The 20,437-nt window shown below is 45.6% G+C and overlaps 1 protein-coding gene across 1 annotated transcript in view; it reads right to left on the bottom strand.

The window, feature by feature from the left end:
• PIBF1 (progesterone immunomodulatory binding factor 1) overlaps positions 1 to 20,437 on the bottom strand; it is a 93,625-nt gene that overhangs the window by 25,776 nt on the left and 47,412 nt on the right. The window contains exons 12-13 of the mRNA XM_081907310.1: positions 16,581 to 16,731; positions 11,957 to 12,047 (exon numbers count right to left, since the gene is read on the bottom strand). Of these exons, the coding sequence (XP_081763436.1) occupies positions 11,957 to 12,047; positions 16,581 to 16,731 (242 nt within the window). The remainder of the gene's footprint in view (positions 1 to 11,956; positions 12,048 to 16,580; positions 16,732 to 20,437) is intronic.

Raw genomic sequence — 20,437 nt, 5'->3', positions numbered from 1 at the left:
TCGAACTGCTAGGTTTGCAGGAGCTGGGACTGAGCAAGGGGAGCTCACCCTGTCGCGGGGATTCGAACCGCCAACCTTTTGATCTGCAAGCCCTAGGCTCAGTGGTTTAGACCACAGCACCACCTGCATCCCTATCTATCTATCTATCTATCTATCTATCTATCTATCTATCTATCTATCTCTCTCTCTCTCTCTCTCTCTCTCTCTCTCTCTATCTCTCTCTCTATCTCTCTATCTCTCTATCTCTCTATCCATCCATCCCAGGTATGAAAGGTCAGGGTAATGAGGTGCATCTTCAGGATATGGTGTGAACGACATTATGAAGTTGCCTCCTCTGTGGGGAGGGGATTCTGCAGCGGAGGAGCTGCCAGAGAGAAGGCCCTCCCCAATTATCAAATTATGAGGATGGTCGTAACACCTGAAAAGTCTGTAGGGAAGAAGGTGGGCTTTCAGATATTTGGGGCCCAAGTCAACCCACCTGTGAAAGGTAAAAAGCCTCCATACAAAAAGGCAAAGAAGGCATAGTCGGCCAATTGGTGTTAAAGAAGGATAGAACTTTCTTTATGTACGCTACAGCAGCAGCAAGAATACTCATCGCAAAGCACTGGAAGACACAAGACCTACCCACTCTGGAAGAATGGCAGATGCAAGTAATGGACTACATGGAAATGGCGGAAATGACTGGCAGAATCCGAGACCAGGGAGAAGAGTTGGTGGAAGAAGATTGGAGGAAATTTAAAATTTATCTACAGAAACATTGTAAAATTTTTTGAATGTTAATGACATTGAAATGAACTGAAGGGGTTCTAGCAACAAGGTAAAAAATAAGATTGGATTGATAATAGATAAATTAATTGGATATGAATTTGCTGAACTAATTTTCAAAAGGGATACAAAAAAGGGAGATGTGAGGAAGTCAGGAAAATAAGTGAATCAAAGATGAGAAATTAAAAAGAGGGATTTTTGTGTTTTCTTTAATGTGCTTTTTCTTTTCTTTTTTGTTCTTCTTTTTTCTTTTTTTTTCTAAGTTAAACTTTTGTAATTTTTGTACTTTATAACTTTATATTTTTGTGTATGTGTTTTTTCCTTTTTCCGTTTGTTGTTATTCTTAAAACTTAATAAAATATCATTTGGAAAAAAAGGCACAGAAACTTCTGAAAACGTGCTGCCTCTTCCCTTTGTGGGCTGTATGTGAGAAGCCAGGTTAGTAAAGTATTTTGGTGGGCTTATTTTCTAGACTGCTTTAAAACATATTAGAAATGTTTGGGTGTGGAAGAACCTGTTTTAGTTTGGGGGCTGAACTGGATTCTTTCCCATCTCTACTGTTCGAAGCCCATGGGCCACACATGCAGCTTTAACTGGGTTAGAACAATAATATTCAATATTTCCCCTTCTTTCCCATAGCATAATCATATTACTTTGCTTACAACAGCAACAGCCTTTATCTGTTGCGTTTTAGATAATTATCAGAAAGCATCTATGGACCACAAAATTACCTTTAGGCAGTAATTACAGAAAAACATCTCTCCAGCTTGCACTTATCTAAGTCATAGTAAATTATAAAACCAATGAAGTAAACACATGAAGTAATGTATTTTTTTAAAAAAAGTTAAGAAAAACATGAAACAAAATATTGAGCAATGCAAAGTTTGCTTATTTTATGTAGTTGATATGGTGTCCTGTGAGTGAACTATTATCAAATAAATGAAAAAATTGATAGTATTTTCTATATTCAGAAAAAAAGGCAAATAGCTATATTCTTGTTGAAGCACCAGTAGTCTAGACACTTAAGCTGCACAATAAGAAATCTCTACAAATCTCTTTCTTGGGGTGTAACTTTATCATTTTTAGGTTTGGTGTTTTGAAGTGAAACAAAACTACCCTTTGGACAGATATAAAGTCCCATTAAATTTCAATGTAACTTCAAACATGCATAATTTACTTTGGCAGGAATGCAATGGCTTCAGTACTATTTTATGGGCAGAAGTGGGGCTGTGTGGGCATTCCTGTTGTTTGAGATCATGCGCTGAGCACCCATAACCTATTTGGGTGCAGTAGCAGGGCATAATCCAGACCTTGCCCTCCAGCTACCTGTTTAGTGAATGTGCATGTGCAGCAAAATGGAATGATCTGTAGATCCAGGCTTGTTTACAAAATCTCTACATTCCTGAAATGAATTTCAAGATGATTCCACAATTACTCCATGAAAATTTGCCAGTTTTAAACTGTCAGTGTTTGTAAAAAGCAAAAAAAAGGAGGAAAAGGTTCTGACCTCCCTTTGCCTCTTCAGCCTGGTCCTCGGACCCTTGTCGGCACAAAAAGAGTCCACGAGAATATCCTTGCAGAGTTTTATTCTTAAAAGTCTTTGTGCAAAACACGACTGAATAACTCCACACACCAGCACCAACCAACCCAAACACCAGCCTCAGCAACAAACTAACATTTCTCACTTATATATACAACTTGGTGCAGACCGCTGAGTCATGCTGACCCAGCTTTATTCGCATTAAAGAAACAGCGGCCATTTTAGCCGTGACACCCCTTCTGTTTCTTTAAATGCGAAAAACCCCAACAGAAACAATACATACATACATTATATACATAAACCCAGTTTTGTCATCAGTTCATTATGGCATGTTGCTGGCAAAGGCTTGGTGAACAAATCAGCAATATTATCGTGTGATTGACAATACTCCAGTTTGATTACCCCATTCTGTACACAATCTCTAACATTCGCATGACGGATAGCAATATGTTTTGATGCGGATTTCATTATTTCCGAGCCCGCTAATGCAATGCACGATTGGCTATCTTCATACACTTGGATAGGCAAATCAACTTTACAATCTAGATCTTTTAGGATCTGTATAAACCACATGATTTCATTGCATGCTAGCGACAGGCTCCCATATTCTGCCTCACAGGATGAGGTTGCAACAAATCCTTGTTTCTTTGACCTCCACCCAATTATGGAATTGGCAAACATCATAACCATTCCACTTGTAGATTTTCTGGTAGCTACACAGCTTCCCCAGTCCGCATCAACAAATACTTCTAGTTTTTCGTCTTGTGTACTAGATATCTTCAAACATACATTTAATGTCCCCTTTAGATATCTGATAAGCCTTTTCAAAGCACACCAATCAGCAGTACTGGGTTTAGATACACGTTGACTCAGAACATTTGTAGCACATGCAATGTCTGGCCTTGACCACTGGCTTAAATATAACAGTGATCCTATTTTTGAGTGATACAACTCAGGCTGATCAAATTTATCATCACACACTGTCTTTGGGAAATCTGGTGTCATGGGAGTCTGAACTGGCTTGCAGTTTTCCATGCCAAACTGCTCTATCAAACGAAGAATTTTCTCTTTCTGACTCAATAGGAAGCTTCCATCAGCTTCCTGCCTTACTTCTACTCCCAAGTAATTGCTTACAGGCCCCAAGGCTTTAAGCTTAAACCTCTTTTCCAGTTGACTTGTGAGCTTCTGGATCTCATCTGTGGAACTCCCTGCCACAAGCAAATCATCAACAAAGACTAAGAGCATTAGATATTTGTTGCCTGATCCCTTGGTGTACAGGCATGGATCAGCCACACTCCTTTTAAAACCAAGTTTTACAAGGGCTTCATTTAAACACTGGTTCCAACACCTTCCACTTTGTTTGAGACCATAAACAGCCTTTCTCAAACGCCAGACTGCACCATTCTCCTCTTCAAACCCAGGGGGTTGTCTCATTAATACTTCATGGTCTAAATTTGCATGCAGATATGCAGCATCAACATCAAAATGGTGCACTGCTAGTTGTCTTACAGCAGCAATGGAAAGCATTAAGCGAAAAGTTTCACTCTTTACAGTGGGAGAAAACACTTCATCATAACTCTCCCCTTTAATCTGAGTGAACCCTCTGGCTACTAATCTGGCTCGAAAACGTGGTTCCCCAGATGCAAGGGTTTTCCTTTTGTAAACCCACTTGCATGACACCACTCTGCCACCAGGTGGCGGCATTATGACCTCAAACACTTTGTTACGTTTAAAAGAGTCCATTTCTTCTTTCATAGCTTGTTCCCACAAAGCACGTTCCCCAGGGGGTAAGTCTAAGACTTCATTATAACTTTGTGGTTCCACACAACTCACATTGCATACTCTCACTCCTCCTAGGGTCAAACGCTGAGGAGGTACACCCTTGTTTGAACGCTGGGAGCGCCTAGGCACTATTACTTCTTCTTCCCCCCTTATCTCTGGCTCTTCTTCCTCTTCCTCTAGAGAAGTATTATCTTTTGCCACATCTTTTGGGGAAATCTGTGCCTCCTCCTCCTCCTGCTCCTGCGTTGCCAATGGCTGAGAAGAAGCCTCTTCTCTTACTTGCAGGGGCAGTAGGCAATCTGGGTTGGCATGGATCACAGTCCATCTGTCCTGGTCAGCGAAGTCTGCACTTCGTGACAGAACTACTCGTCCTGGGCGTAAATTGAAACGCCACCCTTTGCCATAGGACTGATATCCCACAAACCGCAGTCTCTGTGCTCTAGCGCCCCCTTTCTGGCGCTGAGCTTTGGGGATGTTTACATGTGCCCAAGCACCCCAGTTATGGAGCATTGTCCACTCTGGTTCTTTCCCAAACAACACACGATAAGGAATATCTTTTATAAAGCTAGACCAGGTTCTATTAATCAAAAAGTTCGCTGTCAGAAAAGCCTCGCCCCACAGCCTATGGTTGTGACCCAATCCTGCATCCACTAGCAGGCAGTCCTTTACTGACTGTATTACAGCCCCACGTCTTTCACACAGACCATTTTCAGCAGGGCTATAAGGGTTAGTCAAACGATGAGTGATCCCCTTACGTCGCAACCATGTCCCAAATTGTTTGTTCAGAAATTCTCCACCCCTATCTGTTTGCAACTGCACAACAGGGCGAGCGAAGAGCTTTTCAGCTTGGGCAACCCATTCTCTGAATGTGGGGAAACACTCAGATTTCTGCTTTAACAAAAACAACCAACTAAAACGTGATTTATCATCAATTACCAGAAAAGCATATCTGGCGCCTCCTTCAGTCTTCTGTGGAAAAGGGCCTATCACGTCACAATGGACAAGTTCTAAAACCTCTTTAGATACTCTGTCACTTTTAGAAGCCACAGGCTTCCTCTTAGATTTGGCCATTTTACATACATTGCAATCTAGGAAACAGTTACAGCTGTTTACTTTTAGGTTCTTGCACACCTTTTGCATCTCTGAAAGCACACGGAAATTGGCGTGACCCAGTTTTCTGTGCAGTTCATGTACACACCCCTTATGAACTGGCAAATTATCCTGAACCACCTGGGCTGCTTTAACAGGCTTGTCCTGCATTACATATAACCCATTTTCCAACTTTGCATGGCCACATACCTGAGTTCCATTCTTTATCAGACAGCCATCCCGTGTGAAGTTAACACTATACCCTGCATTAATCAAACAGCTTACAGACAGCAAACAATAGTCCAAACTGCTGACAAACAGAGTCTCTGGTAGAGTAGTGTTCAAGCACTGCAGGAAACATGTTCCCTGGCCATCAATCTTGCTTCTACGACCATCAGCAAGATAAATTGAGTCTTTTCCATCAGCTGGCTTCCCCAGGGTCTTAAAGTCCTCCCGACTGTTGCAGATAATCCTGCTGCTCCCAGAGTCCAGCAACCATGTTCCTCGAGGTATCTTCCTCTCCTCTCGAGAAAATGCAGAAACAAACTGAGCAGAACGCGTGTTCTTCTTCTCTGAAGAGAACCCCTTCTGCTTACGTTTCTGCGTTGATTGCTGTCTCTGCTCCACGTCGTCTCCTGGAAGTCTTGCCCTGCATTGACGTTGGAGATGCCCGGGTTGGTTGCATCTATAGCATCTCCTCACTGCCATGGCCAAGTCCAAACCTTGGCGTTGCTCCATTGGCAGATTCTGCTGCTGGCCCCCTCGACTGTAACTCCTCCGCTCTTGGAGTTCAGCTTGTTTATCTGACCTTCTTTCTGCTTCTTCGGTCAATCTTCCAACCACATACTCAAAGGTCAGATCTCGGGGACGCATACTCTCCATGCTGTTAATCACGGGCAACCAGCTTTCAGGCAAACTTGAAAGAATAATGTAGGTTTGGTCAGTCTCATCATAACGCTTACCTCTCTGCTGTAGTTGAAGAAACAGAGATTTCAGCGTTTGAAGATGAGTTGCCAAACTCTCACCTTCTTTCATAACAGTCCTGAACAGCCTTCTGGTCAGAGAAATTATAGTTCCAGCAGTTTCTCTGACATGCATTGCCCTTAATAAATTCCAGCACTCAAACGCTGTGCTGGCATTTGCTACATGCAATAACTGAGAGTTGCTCAAACACAGCATAATTTGGGCACGAGCCCTTTCATCTAGCCGTTTTTTCTCAGCAGAGTCAGTCCTCAAAACCTCAGTTTCAACACAGTCCCATAGTCCATCTCTCCTTAACAACTGCTGCATTTTAATTGACCAACTCAGCCAGTTGCTTTCTGAGAGAAGTTCAAAAGGGATGCCTCCCCCAATATTTACAACTTGGGAAGACTGGAAATCTGCCATCTCTGCTGGTGCTTGCTGAGCCCCTTCTGTGGGGCCTCCAGCAAACTCTCCAGACTCTCTCTTTAGAGTCCCACTAGATGGTCCTGGCTGGCACTCACCGGCTTCTAGCTGCTGCCTCTGTTGACCCTCAGGTCCCGCCTGGCTCTGCAACTGGTGTAGCCGCTCTGTGAGTCGCCTACTGTGGTCCTCTAGCAGTTCAAACTGTTCCAGTAGCCGACGCTGAGTGCTTTTCTGGTCCTCAGATCCTAGCTGCTCCAGCGTCGCTGCAGACAGTTACAGCTTGCCACCAACTGCTCCAACGCACAGCCACCGGCTCCATACACCACCAGGACTCACCAGCTCCCTGCTGAGATGCTGTCAGTCGTTTTGCACTCTGCACATGCTCAGAAACACTGGGCCCATAACCTGTCAGTGTTTGTAAAAAGCAAAAAAAAGGAGGAAAAGGTTCTGACCTCCCTTTGCCTCTTCAGCCTGGTCCTCGGACCCTTGTCGGCACAAAAAGAGTCCACGAGAATATCCTTGCAGAGTTTTATTCTTAAAAGTCTTTGTGCAAAACACGACTGAATAACTCCACACACCAGCACCAACCAACCCAAACACCAGCCTCAGCAACAAACTAACATTTCTCACTTATATATACAACTTGGTGCAGACCGCTGAGTCATGCTGACCCAGCTTTATTCGCATTAAAGAAACAGCGGCCATTTTAGCCGTGACATAAACTTTTTACTGTACTATGTAAAATGTTGATGTTTGAATACGTTTTCCATACCTAGGGAAGTCTTTACCTCTTCCTCATTGAGTATATATTTAACATAATATATTAAACACCACTGTCTCAAATTGAGGATAATCAAAGTGGAATCCTACGTCACTAGGAGGGCATCTCACAGCCTTCAGAATAAAGTGGATCTCCCTCTCAGTTTATGGAAAGGGAGAGCTGTCTATCCAATCCTTTGTGTTACAAGCACTGAAACTTGCCACTATGCTGTTGGCAACTGAAAAAGGGGATGTTCAATGGGGAGGCTTCAGATCCTCCGGACTTCCTAACATGTCCCCTTAATGAAGAAAAATATTTTGCAACAATAAACTGGCATTGCAGCTGGCACTTTCTACCCAACATATACATTTGTTGTTGCAATAAATGTCTCACTATTAATTTTTGCAAGCTACTGTGGGAACCTTTTGGCTAAGTGCTTCAAACAAATATTTAAAATTGGGTTCTAAAGGAAACTGAGTATATGCCTGAATGAGGTACTAGATGCTCTTATTCAGTTTCCAAATCCGCCATTTATTCAATCCATGGTGGTGGCAACTGATAATGGGAAGCAAGCTTTGATGATATATGGTTTAATGTAGACATGGGAACTTTGATAATGCACAGGAGAACATGCATTTCCCGGGCTAAGGCTCTGTTGTGTGGTCATGAGGTTGCTCGACTCCTCTGTCTTGCAAGATAATTTTCAATTTATGTGGCCCGATGATATGGACAAGAAACTTGTTGTTTTGTGTCTAATACAACCTATGGACCTCTGTCCATCATGGCTGATGGAAAGACAGCCAGCAGTGCTGACTGGTTGGGTACGGGGTGTGGTAAATGTGAGATGGGGTAGCATGTGCCAGCTTGAAAGAAGCGGTAGAGTGTAGTGGTAGAGTGTCCACGCCTTTAGTAGCCAGCTTTAAGACCTAGATGTAACAAGAAGCGCTCTGTCTCTCCAGCTGTACCTTAGATCCCAAATGCCTTGAGAGTCAACCATTTTGGTTCTTGAACGCCACAAACCTAGAAGTGAGTGTTCCGGTTTGCGAACGTTCTTTGGAACCCAAACATCCGATGGGGCTTCCGCGGCTTCCAATTGGCTGCAGGAACTTCCTACAGTCGATTGGAAGCTGCGCCTTGGTTTTCGAATGTTTTGGAAGTTGAACGGACTTCCGGAACAGATTCCATTTGACTTCCAAGGTACCACTGTATAAAATAAATGTGCCTATTGCGTATAACGTGAATCAGCAATATGACCAAGAATTATGCAAGCAATATACATACCATGCAGAAAACAATTACGTTTTCAAAACTTCTCTCATGCTGATTCAGATGTTTAAAGCTAATTTCTAATGGATAAAAATAAACATTTTGTGTTTTGCTTTTTCAGCTGGAGTTTATATACAAAACATCAAAAATGCATAGCCAGGAAGTCTTCTCTGCTGTTTTCAAACCAAATTTGACTGAAATGAACACTTTATATGCTCAAGTTCAGTCAAGCATAGGTAAATGGTTTTCTGTTTCAAACAAGCAGGCCTCTTGGAATGTGCACAATACTTCAGTGTGTCCAGGAAGAGAGAGTTTATAACAGTCATTACCTCTTTGGGAAATGTTTACTTGTACTTAGTGCAATAAAGCACAGTGTATGTAAGTAACGTGCATTTATTGCAGCGTGAGCTGAGGTTGAAATGTGCTGTGCGAGACGTTAAGGGGAAAAACAGACAACTAGCCATAGACAGACACGTGGTGAAATTTGCTCTTGGTTTAATTTTCTAAACAAGCAGAGCTTTCAACAGCTTGAGAAATGCTGACTTACTACAGCAGAACAGATATGGTTTTGCTTTTCAGCATTGATTTGTATAGATGAATAATGCGGGAACTCCAGCCAAATCTATCAGCTCACCTTATGTCAGATATGTTTTCCTTCAAGTGGGACTGACTACAATGTCAGACATACGTAGATAGCTGTGTTGGTCTGCCGTAGTAGAAACAAAATAAAAAAATTCCTTCCAGTAGCACCTTAGAGACCAACTAAGTTTGTTACTGGTATGAGCTTTCGTGTGCATGTGTGCATCTGAAGAAGTGTGCATGCACACGAAAGCTCATACCAATAACAAACTTAGTTGGTCTCTAAGGTGCTACTGGAATGTCAGACATGTTAGTTTTTCCCACACTGAGCCCGGCTAGGACCTTAAAAACAGTCCCACCACTCCCCTAGCGCTAAGTCATTTCAGCGGAATGATACCGTCATGAAATATAGAAGAGGAATAGGCTTGCTGCAGCACAGGGGAGGGGGGGAGAGAAGCAATTGCTGTAGGCCACCCTGGCGTGGTTTTTGGTTAATGAAACAGAAAAACACTGCAATGCAAGGAAGACTTTAAACTTGCAGTGCAAAGAGAGATACAGCCCCGGTGACACATTTGGTTTTGTTTTACATGGGGCTGAGATGGGGGAGTGGGGTTCGGGAAGTGCAAAAGTTGATCAGGAATGCCCCGTGGACTTGGGACGCTTTTTCTCTCCTTCTTTCCACCTGCTGTGTGCAAATTCCCTATTTCTTTTGCACTGTAATCACACGCCTATATTCTGTTTGCTTGTTGATTTATTTGCTAAGAGCACTGGGCACGCTGCTAAGCACGCAGGTGTAAAATACAGTGATTACCATAACCATGGTTCAAACTCTGGTTTGCAGTTTGTCACGGTTAGCATTTGGACTGGTAAAGGTGCATATATATTGCCAACCATGCAGAAAAGCTCACCAGAAAAAGGGGATAATTCACATGCGAGGGGGGAGGACTGTGCAAGCCCAGCGGAAACTCACGATCTCTTAATGATGATTATTTAATCTATTTATTTATTTCATAAAATTCATACACCACCTTAGGTGGTCAGGGAACATTACTTATATCTGTACTGGGTCTATGTGCTCTGCAGTTTAGTTAGATCCTTAAAATGTTTAGCATCCCCACATAGGATAGGAGAACCCATTATTGTGGTACTAATACAGGTTGTGATTTTTCTCCTACACTGAAATAGGATTGAAGCCAGAATGGATAACAAACAAACCCTCTTTACTCCTAGAATTTGTTCCTTGGTGCTCTGGCTCCGTTAAGAGGGGGGGAAAGTACATGTGATGCATGGCACTCAAGCCAAATTTTATTTTCTGACTCATGCAGGAATTCTTGATTTTATGTGAACTGTGTAACAGTAATGAGTTATGTCTGGATTATTTTCGTTCACTGGAATTCACATTATAACCTGACATACAGCATTATATTTTCAATTTTTTAATGGTTGCTAAAACTACCATATTTTTCGCCCTATAGGACGCACTTTTTCCCCTCCAAAAATGAAGGGGAAATGTGTGTGTGTCCTATGGGGTGAATGCAGGCTTTCGCTGAAGCCTGGAGAGCAAGAGGGGTCGGTGCGCACTGACCCCTCTCTCTCTCCAAGCTTCAGGAAGCTCTCCGCAAGCCTTGGGAGCCCACGGGAGTGCCCGTCGGGCTCCCTAGGCTTGCGGATAGCAGCCTGCATCTCGAAGCCTGGGCCGCGCTGCACAGCGCACCCTGGGCTTCGGTTCCCCGACCTGGTTTGGAGGCTTGCGGCGGGGAGAAGCGCGCTTATCCCTGCCGCCAGCCCCACAAGCTCGGGGTACAGCGGGGAGGCGCAGCGCCACCATCCCGCTGTTCCTCGTCCTGGTTTGGGCTTCAGGCAGATAACTGCAACCCGTGGGAGCCCGGCGGGAAGTCACGCCGGTCTCCCAAGGCTTGCGGACAGCTGCCTGTTCTGGGGGCTGGGGAAGCTCGGGCTTCCCCCGCCCCAGCCCTGCGGCGGGGGAAAAATATTTTTTTTTCTTTATTTCCCCCCCAAAAAACTAGGTGTGTCCTATGGGCCGGTGTGCCCTATGGGGCGAAAAATACGGTAATTTTATTTTTGTATGTTGCAATGCAAAACTATAACATATAACATTAGGCAGTATGCATCAACTATGAAGTAATAGGTTATATATAAGAAATTTCTTATACATTTTTTAAAAAATTGTGTCCATTTTAGATGTTAATGTCCATGTGCTGACCTAAAACTGTTGTCTACTTATATATATATTTAAAAACTACACATTTCAAAATTGAATCATTCTCTCTCTCTCTCTCTCTCTCTCTCTCACACACACACACACACACACACACACAGAGCCAATTACCATTGAGTTTTAGCTTTAGTAAGAATGAATGCACTAACAAAATATATTTTAAATACTTTAATGTTTTTAAAGGCAGGAAGCATGCTAGAAGGGCAGCAGGATGATTATGACGATTATGAAAGGACCATTTACAACTGCTTAGCTGCACAAAATTATGAGCTTGGGAAAGGTGACAAGCTTATCAAGTCACATTTATCTCTCCATGACAACACCCTTCTCTACACATCAACACTCCCCTTCCACATGTCCTGTATCACAGAGTGCAACGAGCAATGCAGAAAAAGACCGAAGAGATGGTTAGTCGGTAACGCCATCCACTCACCAGAGGAAAAAAGACACAATTAGCAATTGTCTGCAGAATGGAGACACTTTTCCTTTCCTAAGAGGAAAAGAGAAAGGAAGTGGAGGGAACACACCTGCAAGTTAGTATTGTCCTTACCTCTGCTTCAACCGCCTTTTGGCTGTTGTGGGAACATTCGCACCATATCCATAGGAGAACATTACTCTTTCTGCCTCTTCTTCACTTTCAACTATAAAAATACAAAATAGTCTTCAGTAGAACATCCAGGAAAAAGAGAACAAGTCACACCTTTGAACAACCCTATAAATTACATGTACACATACAGTGTAAGAAAGATCAGGGGCTTCAGGTTATGCTAATGGAATTGTTCATTTTAGTTTCTCCATCAGAATATTCCTTTTTTCAAATAAAATAAACAGTACACAGAAATGAAGGTTGAAGATACACAAGGGGCCCAGCTGGCTGATTTTTAACTAACAAGGATTAGCGTAAATAACAAATGGAAATAAATAAGGTGACAAATCCAGGACTCAGTATATATTCAGTCAATTAATAGTACGTAGGAAGCTATTGTACAGCTGCCAGAAATGAGAGATTTGTTGCCCAGTGTACTTCATGGCTTCATAGGATTTGAACTTTGGCCTTGCTGGTTTTATTGTGCCCCAACAATCTCTATTCCAATATGCTAATACTAATTATACAGTAATACTGTACTATATAATTATTATTTTACAAATATAGTAATATATGGTAACTTATTTTTCTTCATGATTATTTATGGTCTTGGCCTCTCCTTCAACTGTCACCTGATGGCAGCCGTTCAAAATGTCTTCCTGAACTTTCTCCGTTCCAGTTGGTTGGTTAACTTTAAAGTCCGGTGCCTGAGCTTGCTTTTTGCCTTTTTTCCCCCCATCCCTTTTCCCTTGTGTTATATTTTTTAAAAATAGGAAGCAGGGATCGTCTTACCTTGCATTTTCATAAGCCACTCTAAGAGCCCTTTTTGCTAAGGAGTGGATTCAAAATGCTTTAAATTAAACAAAAAGCCAATTATCCAATTGGTAAAGGTAAAGGTAAAGGTACTGGACCGTTAGGTCCAGTCACGGACGACTCTGGGGTTGCGTGCTCATCTTGCTTTACTGGCCGAGGGAGACGGCGTTTGTCCACAGACAGCTTCCGGGTCATGTGGCCAGCATGACTAACCCGCTTCTGGGGAAACCAGAGCAGCGCACGGAAACACCATTTACCTTCCCGCTGGAGTGGTACCTATTTATCTACTTGCACTTTGACGTGCTTTAGAACTGCTAGGTTGGCAGGAGCAGGGACCGAGCAACGGGAGCTCACCCCGTCGCGGGGATTCGAACCATCAACCTTCTGATCGGCAAGCCCTAGGCTCTGTGGCTTATACCACAGCGCCACCTGCGTCCCTTATCCAATTGGTACTGTTTGGTAAATATTGAAATTTCACAGATGTGGTGAATCAAAAGAACTTTAAGAATTATACCAAAAACATGGAGGACTGAGTGGGATAGACGAGCCATGCTTGCAGCAATATACCAGGCTTTGGGTACGAAAGGAAGTTGGGAAATAATAATAATAATAATTTTTTATTTATACCCCGCCCTCCCTGGCCAGAGCCGTGCTCAGGGCGGCTAACACCAGTAAAATTACAATAAAAACTTAAGTGGGGGTGGGACCAATTTAAAATACAGGTTAAAATACAATTTAAAATGCAGCCTTATTTTAAAAGTAGCCCATAGATCAAAACCATAAGGGGAGGGAAACATAAGGGTCAGACTGAGTCCAAACCAAAGGCCAGGCAGAACAGCTCTGTCTTGCAGGCCCTGCGGAAAGATGTCAAGTCCCGCAGGGCCCTAGTCTCTTGTGACAGAGTGTTCCACCAAGTCGGGGCCAGTACTGAAAAGGCCCTGGCCCTAGTTGAGACCAATCTAACCTCCTTGCGACTTCCAAAATGTTGTCATTTGTAGACCTTAAGGTCCTCCGTGTGGCATGCCAGGAGAGGTGGTCCCGTAGGTACGTGGGTCCTAGGCCGCATAGGGCTTTAAAGGTCAAATCCAGCACCTTAAACCTGACCCTGTACTTCACCGGGAGCCAGTGCAGTTGGTAAAGCACTGGATGAATGTGGGGAGGTTGTTTGGCACATGTACTGAAAAAGATGTGTGCATTGTCCTCAAAGCCAAGCTCAGTTGGTAAGGGAGACATGGAATAGGCCAGGCCAGCTTTATTTCACGGGCACAACTTCTACACCCTGGCTTCCCAAAAGAGGTGAGCAGTATCATACCCTTTGCAATAGTGGGCAAATGATAAAGACAGCAGGCTGAATGTTTATGTCTCACAGCAATATCAATGTGTCATTTCTGAAGACTGTTAGTGTTGGTTCCCTTTAAAGAGCCATTCATTCGTGAAATACATTAATAATATCTCCCGCCCTGTTCTAAGATATAAAGGAGAAAACAAGCACTCTTCAGCTCTGGGAGTGAGTGTTCTTTTTCCTGGCAGCATATGCAACAGCATAATTATACATGGTAAGGGGAATAATTACGAGCACAAAATGTACAGGACAAAATATTTTTGGCAACAGTCTCTCAAATCTGAATGCATATATATATATATATATTCTCTGCAAGCTCTAGCGAACACTATAAAAACATACATGCAGTTTCTATCAATAGGCCTTTTGACAACAGAAAATATAGCAACGTGGATCTTAAACATACCAAAGTGATATTTCTGAGTATTTTCAATCAAAATAGTACATATACATTACCATTATAGTAAGACTTGTTCGCACACATACTACTGAAATGTGAGCTATTATATTATCAAAACAAATGCCAAGCTTGCTTGGCAGAGTCTGATCTTGCCAAGTATAGACAACAAATAGAAGATTGTAAGGAGAGAGAAAAATTAGGTTGCACACATTGCTGTTGCTGCATATTTCTCTGGATTAAATTGGTATGTTTTAAAACCACAAGACAACTATTGTACAGTCATCATGCAAAGTGTATGTTTTAGTGTTATTAATAATGATGATAAGAAAGAGTAGATAGTCCATCTTGCAAAAACTTCAACTTGTGATATATGCTGCTTATTCTATTTTTTTCCTCTTGTCAAAAGGCCACTGAATGGGCCATATGATCTTATATATTCCCTCAGTAAATTTTCTTCTTAAAGTGTTTTCTTACACACAAAAATTAGGCTCTCACACCTGAAGTTTTTCTTATAATATTTCAAATAGCTCTGGACAAGAATGAAGGATGGGTATACGCTAGTATGAATATCAGAGTTTGGAAACTGGAAAGAGATTCCAGAAAGTCTAAGCGTTTTGTTACTAACTATGTGTTTAATGTCTGATTGATTTATTGTTATGACTGTTAAGAAACAAATGAATTACTGTATCTTTGCATTCTAAACTTATTAACACGAAAGTGGATAACTCACATTTACATTATGTTAAAGAGTTCTATCTAAAGTTTTCTACTTGATAACGCAAAGTCAAAATCATCTTTGGACCAGAGCTGCTACAATACAATACATAACTAATAAAGCATTTATTTCCTTGGTCTGGATCCTAGGCCACCTTTAAAAGTAAACAGTCTCTCAGAACAGCTTACACAGGAAATGTAACAAAGTATAACTACGGCCATAAAATCATTAATAAAAACAACATACATCCAGCACAACAAATAAATACTAAAAGACTTTCCAAAACAGTCACTTTAGCAGAAGAATAAACAGCAGCTAAAGAAAAACTGGAACACAGGTGGTGCTGTGGTCTAAACCACTGAGCCTCTTGGGCTTGCCGATCAAAAGGTCGTCAGTTCGAATCCCCACAATGGGGTGAGCTCCTGTTGCTCGGTCCCACCTCATGAGAAGAGAAGACACCCTGGAAATGACCCTGATGTTGGGAAAGATGGAGGGCACAAGGAGAAGGGGACGACAGAGTACGAGATAGTTGGACAGTGATCTCGAAGCTTCTAAAATGAATATATAACGAACTAAAGAAAATGTTCAAAAATATATTTGTTAAAAAACCAGAAGTCGCTTTACTTGGTACAATAGGTGAAGAGTTACCAAGAGAAGATAAAAGATTGCTACTAGCCTGTGCTCACTTCGGCAGCACATACACTAAAATTGAGAATGATACTAGCCCAGAGATTGAAGGAAGGAGAAATACCAACAAAAGAAAAATGACAGATGAAACTGATAGAGTATGAGGAGGTGGCAAAACTGATGAGGAAGATCCGAAACCAAGAAGATCAAGTATTTTCTACAGACTGGAGTAAATTTGTAATTTATTTAAAAGACCACTGTAAGGTTAAAATCTTTGGCAGGGATGTAATGACACTTGTAATGTGGAATTATTTATGGTAATTATGGCTATATAATAGATGGATAACGGTAAAAGATGCAGCAAATTTAAACTTACATTTAAATACCCATGGAGGGAAAGGAGGTCTGCACATAGATCTGACATGCATGTCCCCGGGGGAATCTGAGCCAGTAAAAAGTATTTACTATAAAGTAATTTAAGGAGATAATCAAAATGAAATAAATATTTTCTGCCAATTAAAGCACAATAAAATATGTATTTGATGTTAAATATTACACTGCTGCATGTTCAATATCTACTAAAAATTCCTGGGATTTAAAATGTTCCAGATCTCATTAACAGCGATCAGATTATAAAAATATTCCAACACAGTACACTACAGGAAGAACAGGGTAAATTAAAATAACTTACGTTCTGCACTTTGCATGATTATCTCATCAAGTTCTTTTTCCAGCTTTTCATACGTGTCAAGCCTTGCCTGGTACTCAGAGTTTTGTGCCTGAAGTTCTGAAATCCGTTTCTCGCTCAGTGCTTGAAGATTATAAAATTCTTTGGTTAAAACCTATATGAAAATTAAAATGAAAGTTAATTAACAGAAGGCTATAAATTATTTATGGTGGAGACAAAAGCCCAAACAGTTAAAATAATGAGTTGCACACAGTTCAATTGCTATTTAACTTATAATTAAGATAAGAATCCAATATGCTCTATTAAAAGCAGTATTACGTAGAGATTTGTATTGCGATTCTCAAATCCCAAATCGTTAAACATGTTTCAGTTACAAAATGAATCCAACCTTAGTCCATGGTTTGGTAGTCTTTGCTGACTCCCTAAATTAACGTCTATTGTTGTTGGTACTCTAGTGTGTCAGAAATAAATAGTTGGCTATCTTTGCTTTGGGGTACAAACTTCAGATTCTATGCCACATGGAAACAGGTATATAGAAAGACATGCCAAAAAGCAAGGCTCCCATCTGTACAAATTTAAAGTAGTATTGTATCACTTTAAACAGTCATGGATTCCCCCCAAAGACCCCCGGGAGCTGTAGTTTGTTAAGAGTGCTGAGAAATGTTAGAGAAGCCCTTTGCCCACCCCTGGGGTTTAAAAATCAACTCTTCTTAAAGAATTCTGGGAATTGCAGGGGTCTCCTAACAACCTCCCTTTTCAGGTGACCATTTCCTGCTTCCTACTGCAGTCCTCCAAGAAGCTGCTACTGAAAATCAGAGAAAGGTAGCTTGAGGTACCAGGTGGGTGGAAATAATAGAATTATTTTTTGGGGGGGAGAGGGGACCTCGTTTGAATCTTGTCTCCTGTTTGTGCAAAAATCTGATTACAGTGGTGCCTCGCAAGACGAAATTAATTCGTTCCGCAAGTCTCTTCGTCTTGCGAGTTTTTCGTCTTGCGATGCACGGTTTTCCATAGGAATGCATTGAAAATCAATTAATGCGTTCCTATGGAAACCGCCTTCCCCCGACCTCTTCTGGCGGGCGGCATTTTAAAATCGCCCGGGACAGCGGAGGACTTCTCCGCTGTCCGGGGCGATTTAAAAGCCCCTGGGAAGGCAGGCAGGGGGGACAAAGGCTTTCTCGCCCCGCCGCTCGGCTTCGGGACATCGTTCCGATGCCGGGCGGCGGGGGGAGGCGTTCCTGCCCCACCGCCCGGCATCGGAATGATGCCCCGAAGCCGGGCGGCTGGGGGAGGCGTTCCTGCCCCACCGCCCGGCATCGGGACGATGCCCCGAAGCCGGGCGGCTGGGGGAGGCGTTCCTGCCCCACCGCCCGGCATCGGGACGATGCCCCGAAGCCGGGCGGCTGGGGGAGGCGTTCCTGCCCCACCGCCCGGCATCGGGACGATGCCCCGAAGCCGGGCGGCTGGGGGAGGCGTTCCTGCCCCACCGCCCGGCATCGGGACGATGCCCCGAAGCCGGGCGGCTGGGGGAGGCGTTCCTGCCCCACCGCCCGGCATCGGGACGATGCCCCGAAGCCGGGCGGCGGGGGGAGGCTTTCCCGCCCGGCCGCCCGGCTTCGGGACATCGTTCCGATGCCGGGCGGCTGGGGGAGGCTTTCCTGCCCCACCGCCCGGCATCGGGACCATGCCCCGAAGCCGGGCGGCTGGGGGAGGCGTTCCTGCCCCACCGCCCGGCATCGGGACGATGCCCCGAAGCCGGGCGGCTGGGGGAGGCGTTCCTGCCCCACCGCCCGGCATCGGGACGATGCCCCGAAGCCGGGCGGCTGGGGGAGGCGTTCCTGCCCCACCGCCCGGCATCGGAATGATGCCCCGAAGCCGGGCGGCTGGGGGAGGCGTTCCTGCCCCACCGCCCGGCATCGGGACGATGCCCCGAAGCCGGGCGGCGGGGGGAGGCTTTCCCGCCCGGCTTCGGGACATCGTTCCGATGCCGGGCGGCTGGGGGAGGCTTTCCTGCCCCACCGCCCGGCATCGGGACCATGCCCCGAAGCCGGGCGGCTGGGGGAGGCGTTCCTGCCCCACCGCCCGGCATCGGGACGATGCCCCGAAGCCGGGCGGCTGGGGGAGGCGTTCCTGCCCCATCGCCCGGCATCGGGACGATGCCCCGAAGCCGGGCGGCTGGGGGAGGCGTTCCTGCCCCGCCGCCAGGCTTCGGGACATCGTTCCGATGCCGGGCGGCGGGGGAGGTTTTCCCGCCCGCCCGGCTTCGGGACATCGTTCCGATGCCGGGCGGCGGGGGGAGGCGTTCCTGCCCCACCGCCCGGCATCGGGACGATGCCCCGAAGCCGGGCGGCGGGGGGAGGTTTTCCCGCCCGGCCGCCCGGCTTCGGGACATCGTTCCGATGCCGGGCGGCTGGGGGAGGCTTTCCTGCCCCACCGCCCGGCATCGGGACGATGCCCCGAAGCCGGGCGGCTGGGGGAGGCGTTCCTGCCCCACCGCCCGGCATCGGGACGATGCCCCGAAGCCGGGCGGCTGGGGGAGGCGTTCCTGCCCCACCGCCCGGCATCGGGACGATGCCCCGAAGCCGGGCGGCTGGGGGAGGCGTTCCTGCCCCACCGCCCGGCATCGGAATGATGCCCCGAAGCCGGGCGGCTGGGGGAGGCGTTCCTGCCCCACCGCCCGGCATCGGGACGATGCCCCGAAGCCGGGCGGCGGGGGGAGGCTTTCCCGCCCGGCCGCCCGGCTTCGGGACATCGTTCCGATGCCGGGCGGCTGGGGGAGGCTTTCCTGCCCCACCGCCCGGCATCGGGACCATGCCCCGAAGCCGGGCGGCTGGGGGAGGCGTTCCTGCCCCACCGCCCGGCATCGGGACGATGCCCCGAAGCCGGGCGGCTGGGGGAGGCGTTCCTGCCCCATCGCCCGGCATCGGGACGATGCCCCGAAGCCGGGCGGCTGGGGGAGGCGTTCCTGCCCCGCCGCCGGGCTTCGGGACATCGTTCCGATGCCGGGCGGCGGGGGAGGTTTTCCCGCCCGCCCGGCTTCGGGACATCGTTCCGATGCCGGGCGGCGGGGGGAGGCGTTCCTGCCCCACCGCCCGGCATTGGAACGATGCCCCGAAGCCGGGCGGCTGGGAGAGGCGTTCCTGCCCCGCCGCCCGGCATCGGGACGATGCCCCGAAGCCGGGCGGCGGGGGGAGGCTTCAAAAGCCTTCCGGGGGCTTTTAAATCGCCCCGGACAGTCCCGGGGCGATTTAAAAGCCCCCGGTTAGGCAGGCTTCAAAAGCCGTCCGGGATAGCGGGAAGCGCTTCCCTGCTATCCCGGACCGCTTTTAAAATGCTGGCGGTGGGGAGCAAAGCCTTTCGCCCCCGCCGGCCTTCCTGGACCTCTTCTGAAGTCCGGAGGGGGGGAAAAGGCTTTGCTCCCCACCGCCAGCATTTAAAAAAAGGTCCCCGAGATTTCCCTATGGGCTTTCGTCTTGCGATGCAAGCCCATAGGGAAAATCGTCTAGCGAAGCGTCGCAAAAACCGAAAAACCCTTTCGTCTTGCGGGTTTTTCGTCTTGCGAGGCATTCGTCTTGCGGGGCACCACTGTACACTGGATTACACTGAAAGAAACAAGTGCCGTAGACTGGATTACACTGAATTACACTGAAAGAAACAAGTGTCATAGAAGAAAAGATATAGTTTTATTTGGAGAGAAAAACTTATTTTAAAATGGGGGGGGGGGACTTAACCCAGCCCTAACAACTTAAAACGCAGCTGTGCTGGAAGCAAATGCATGCAACTGTGAAAACAGCATACATTATTAAAAAAAAAGTTTATTGCCATGTCTATGACAGCTCTTTAAAGGTCCTGTGTGATTA

This window comes from Podarcis melisellensis (genome assembly GCF_964234715.1).
Source record: "Podarcis melisellensis genome assembly, chromosome: 4".
NCBI lineage: Eukaryota > Metazoa > Chordata > Lepidosauria > Squamata > Lacertidae > Podarcis > Podarcis melisellensis.
The sequence above is the reverse complement of the archived record's forward strand: the minus strand, read 5'-3'. Positions and strand labels throughout refer to the sequence as shown.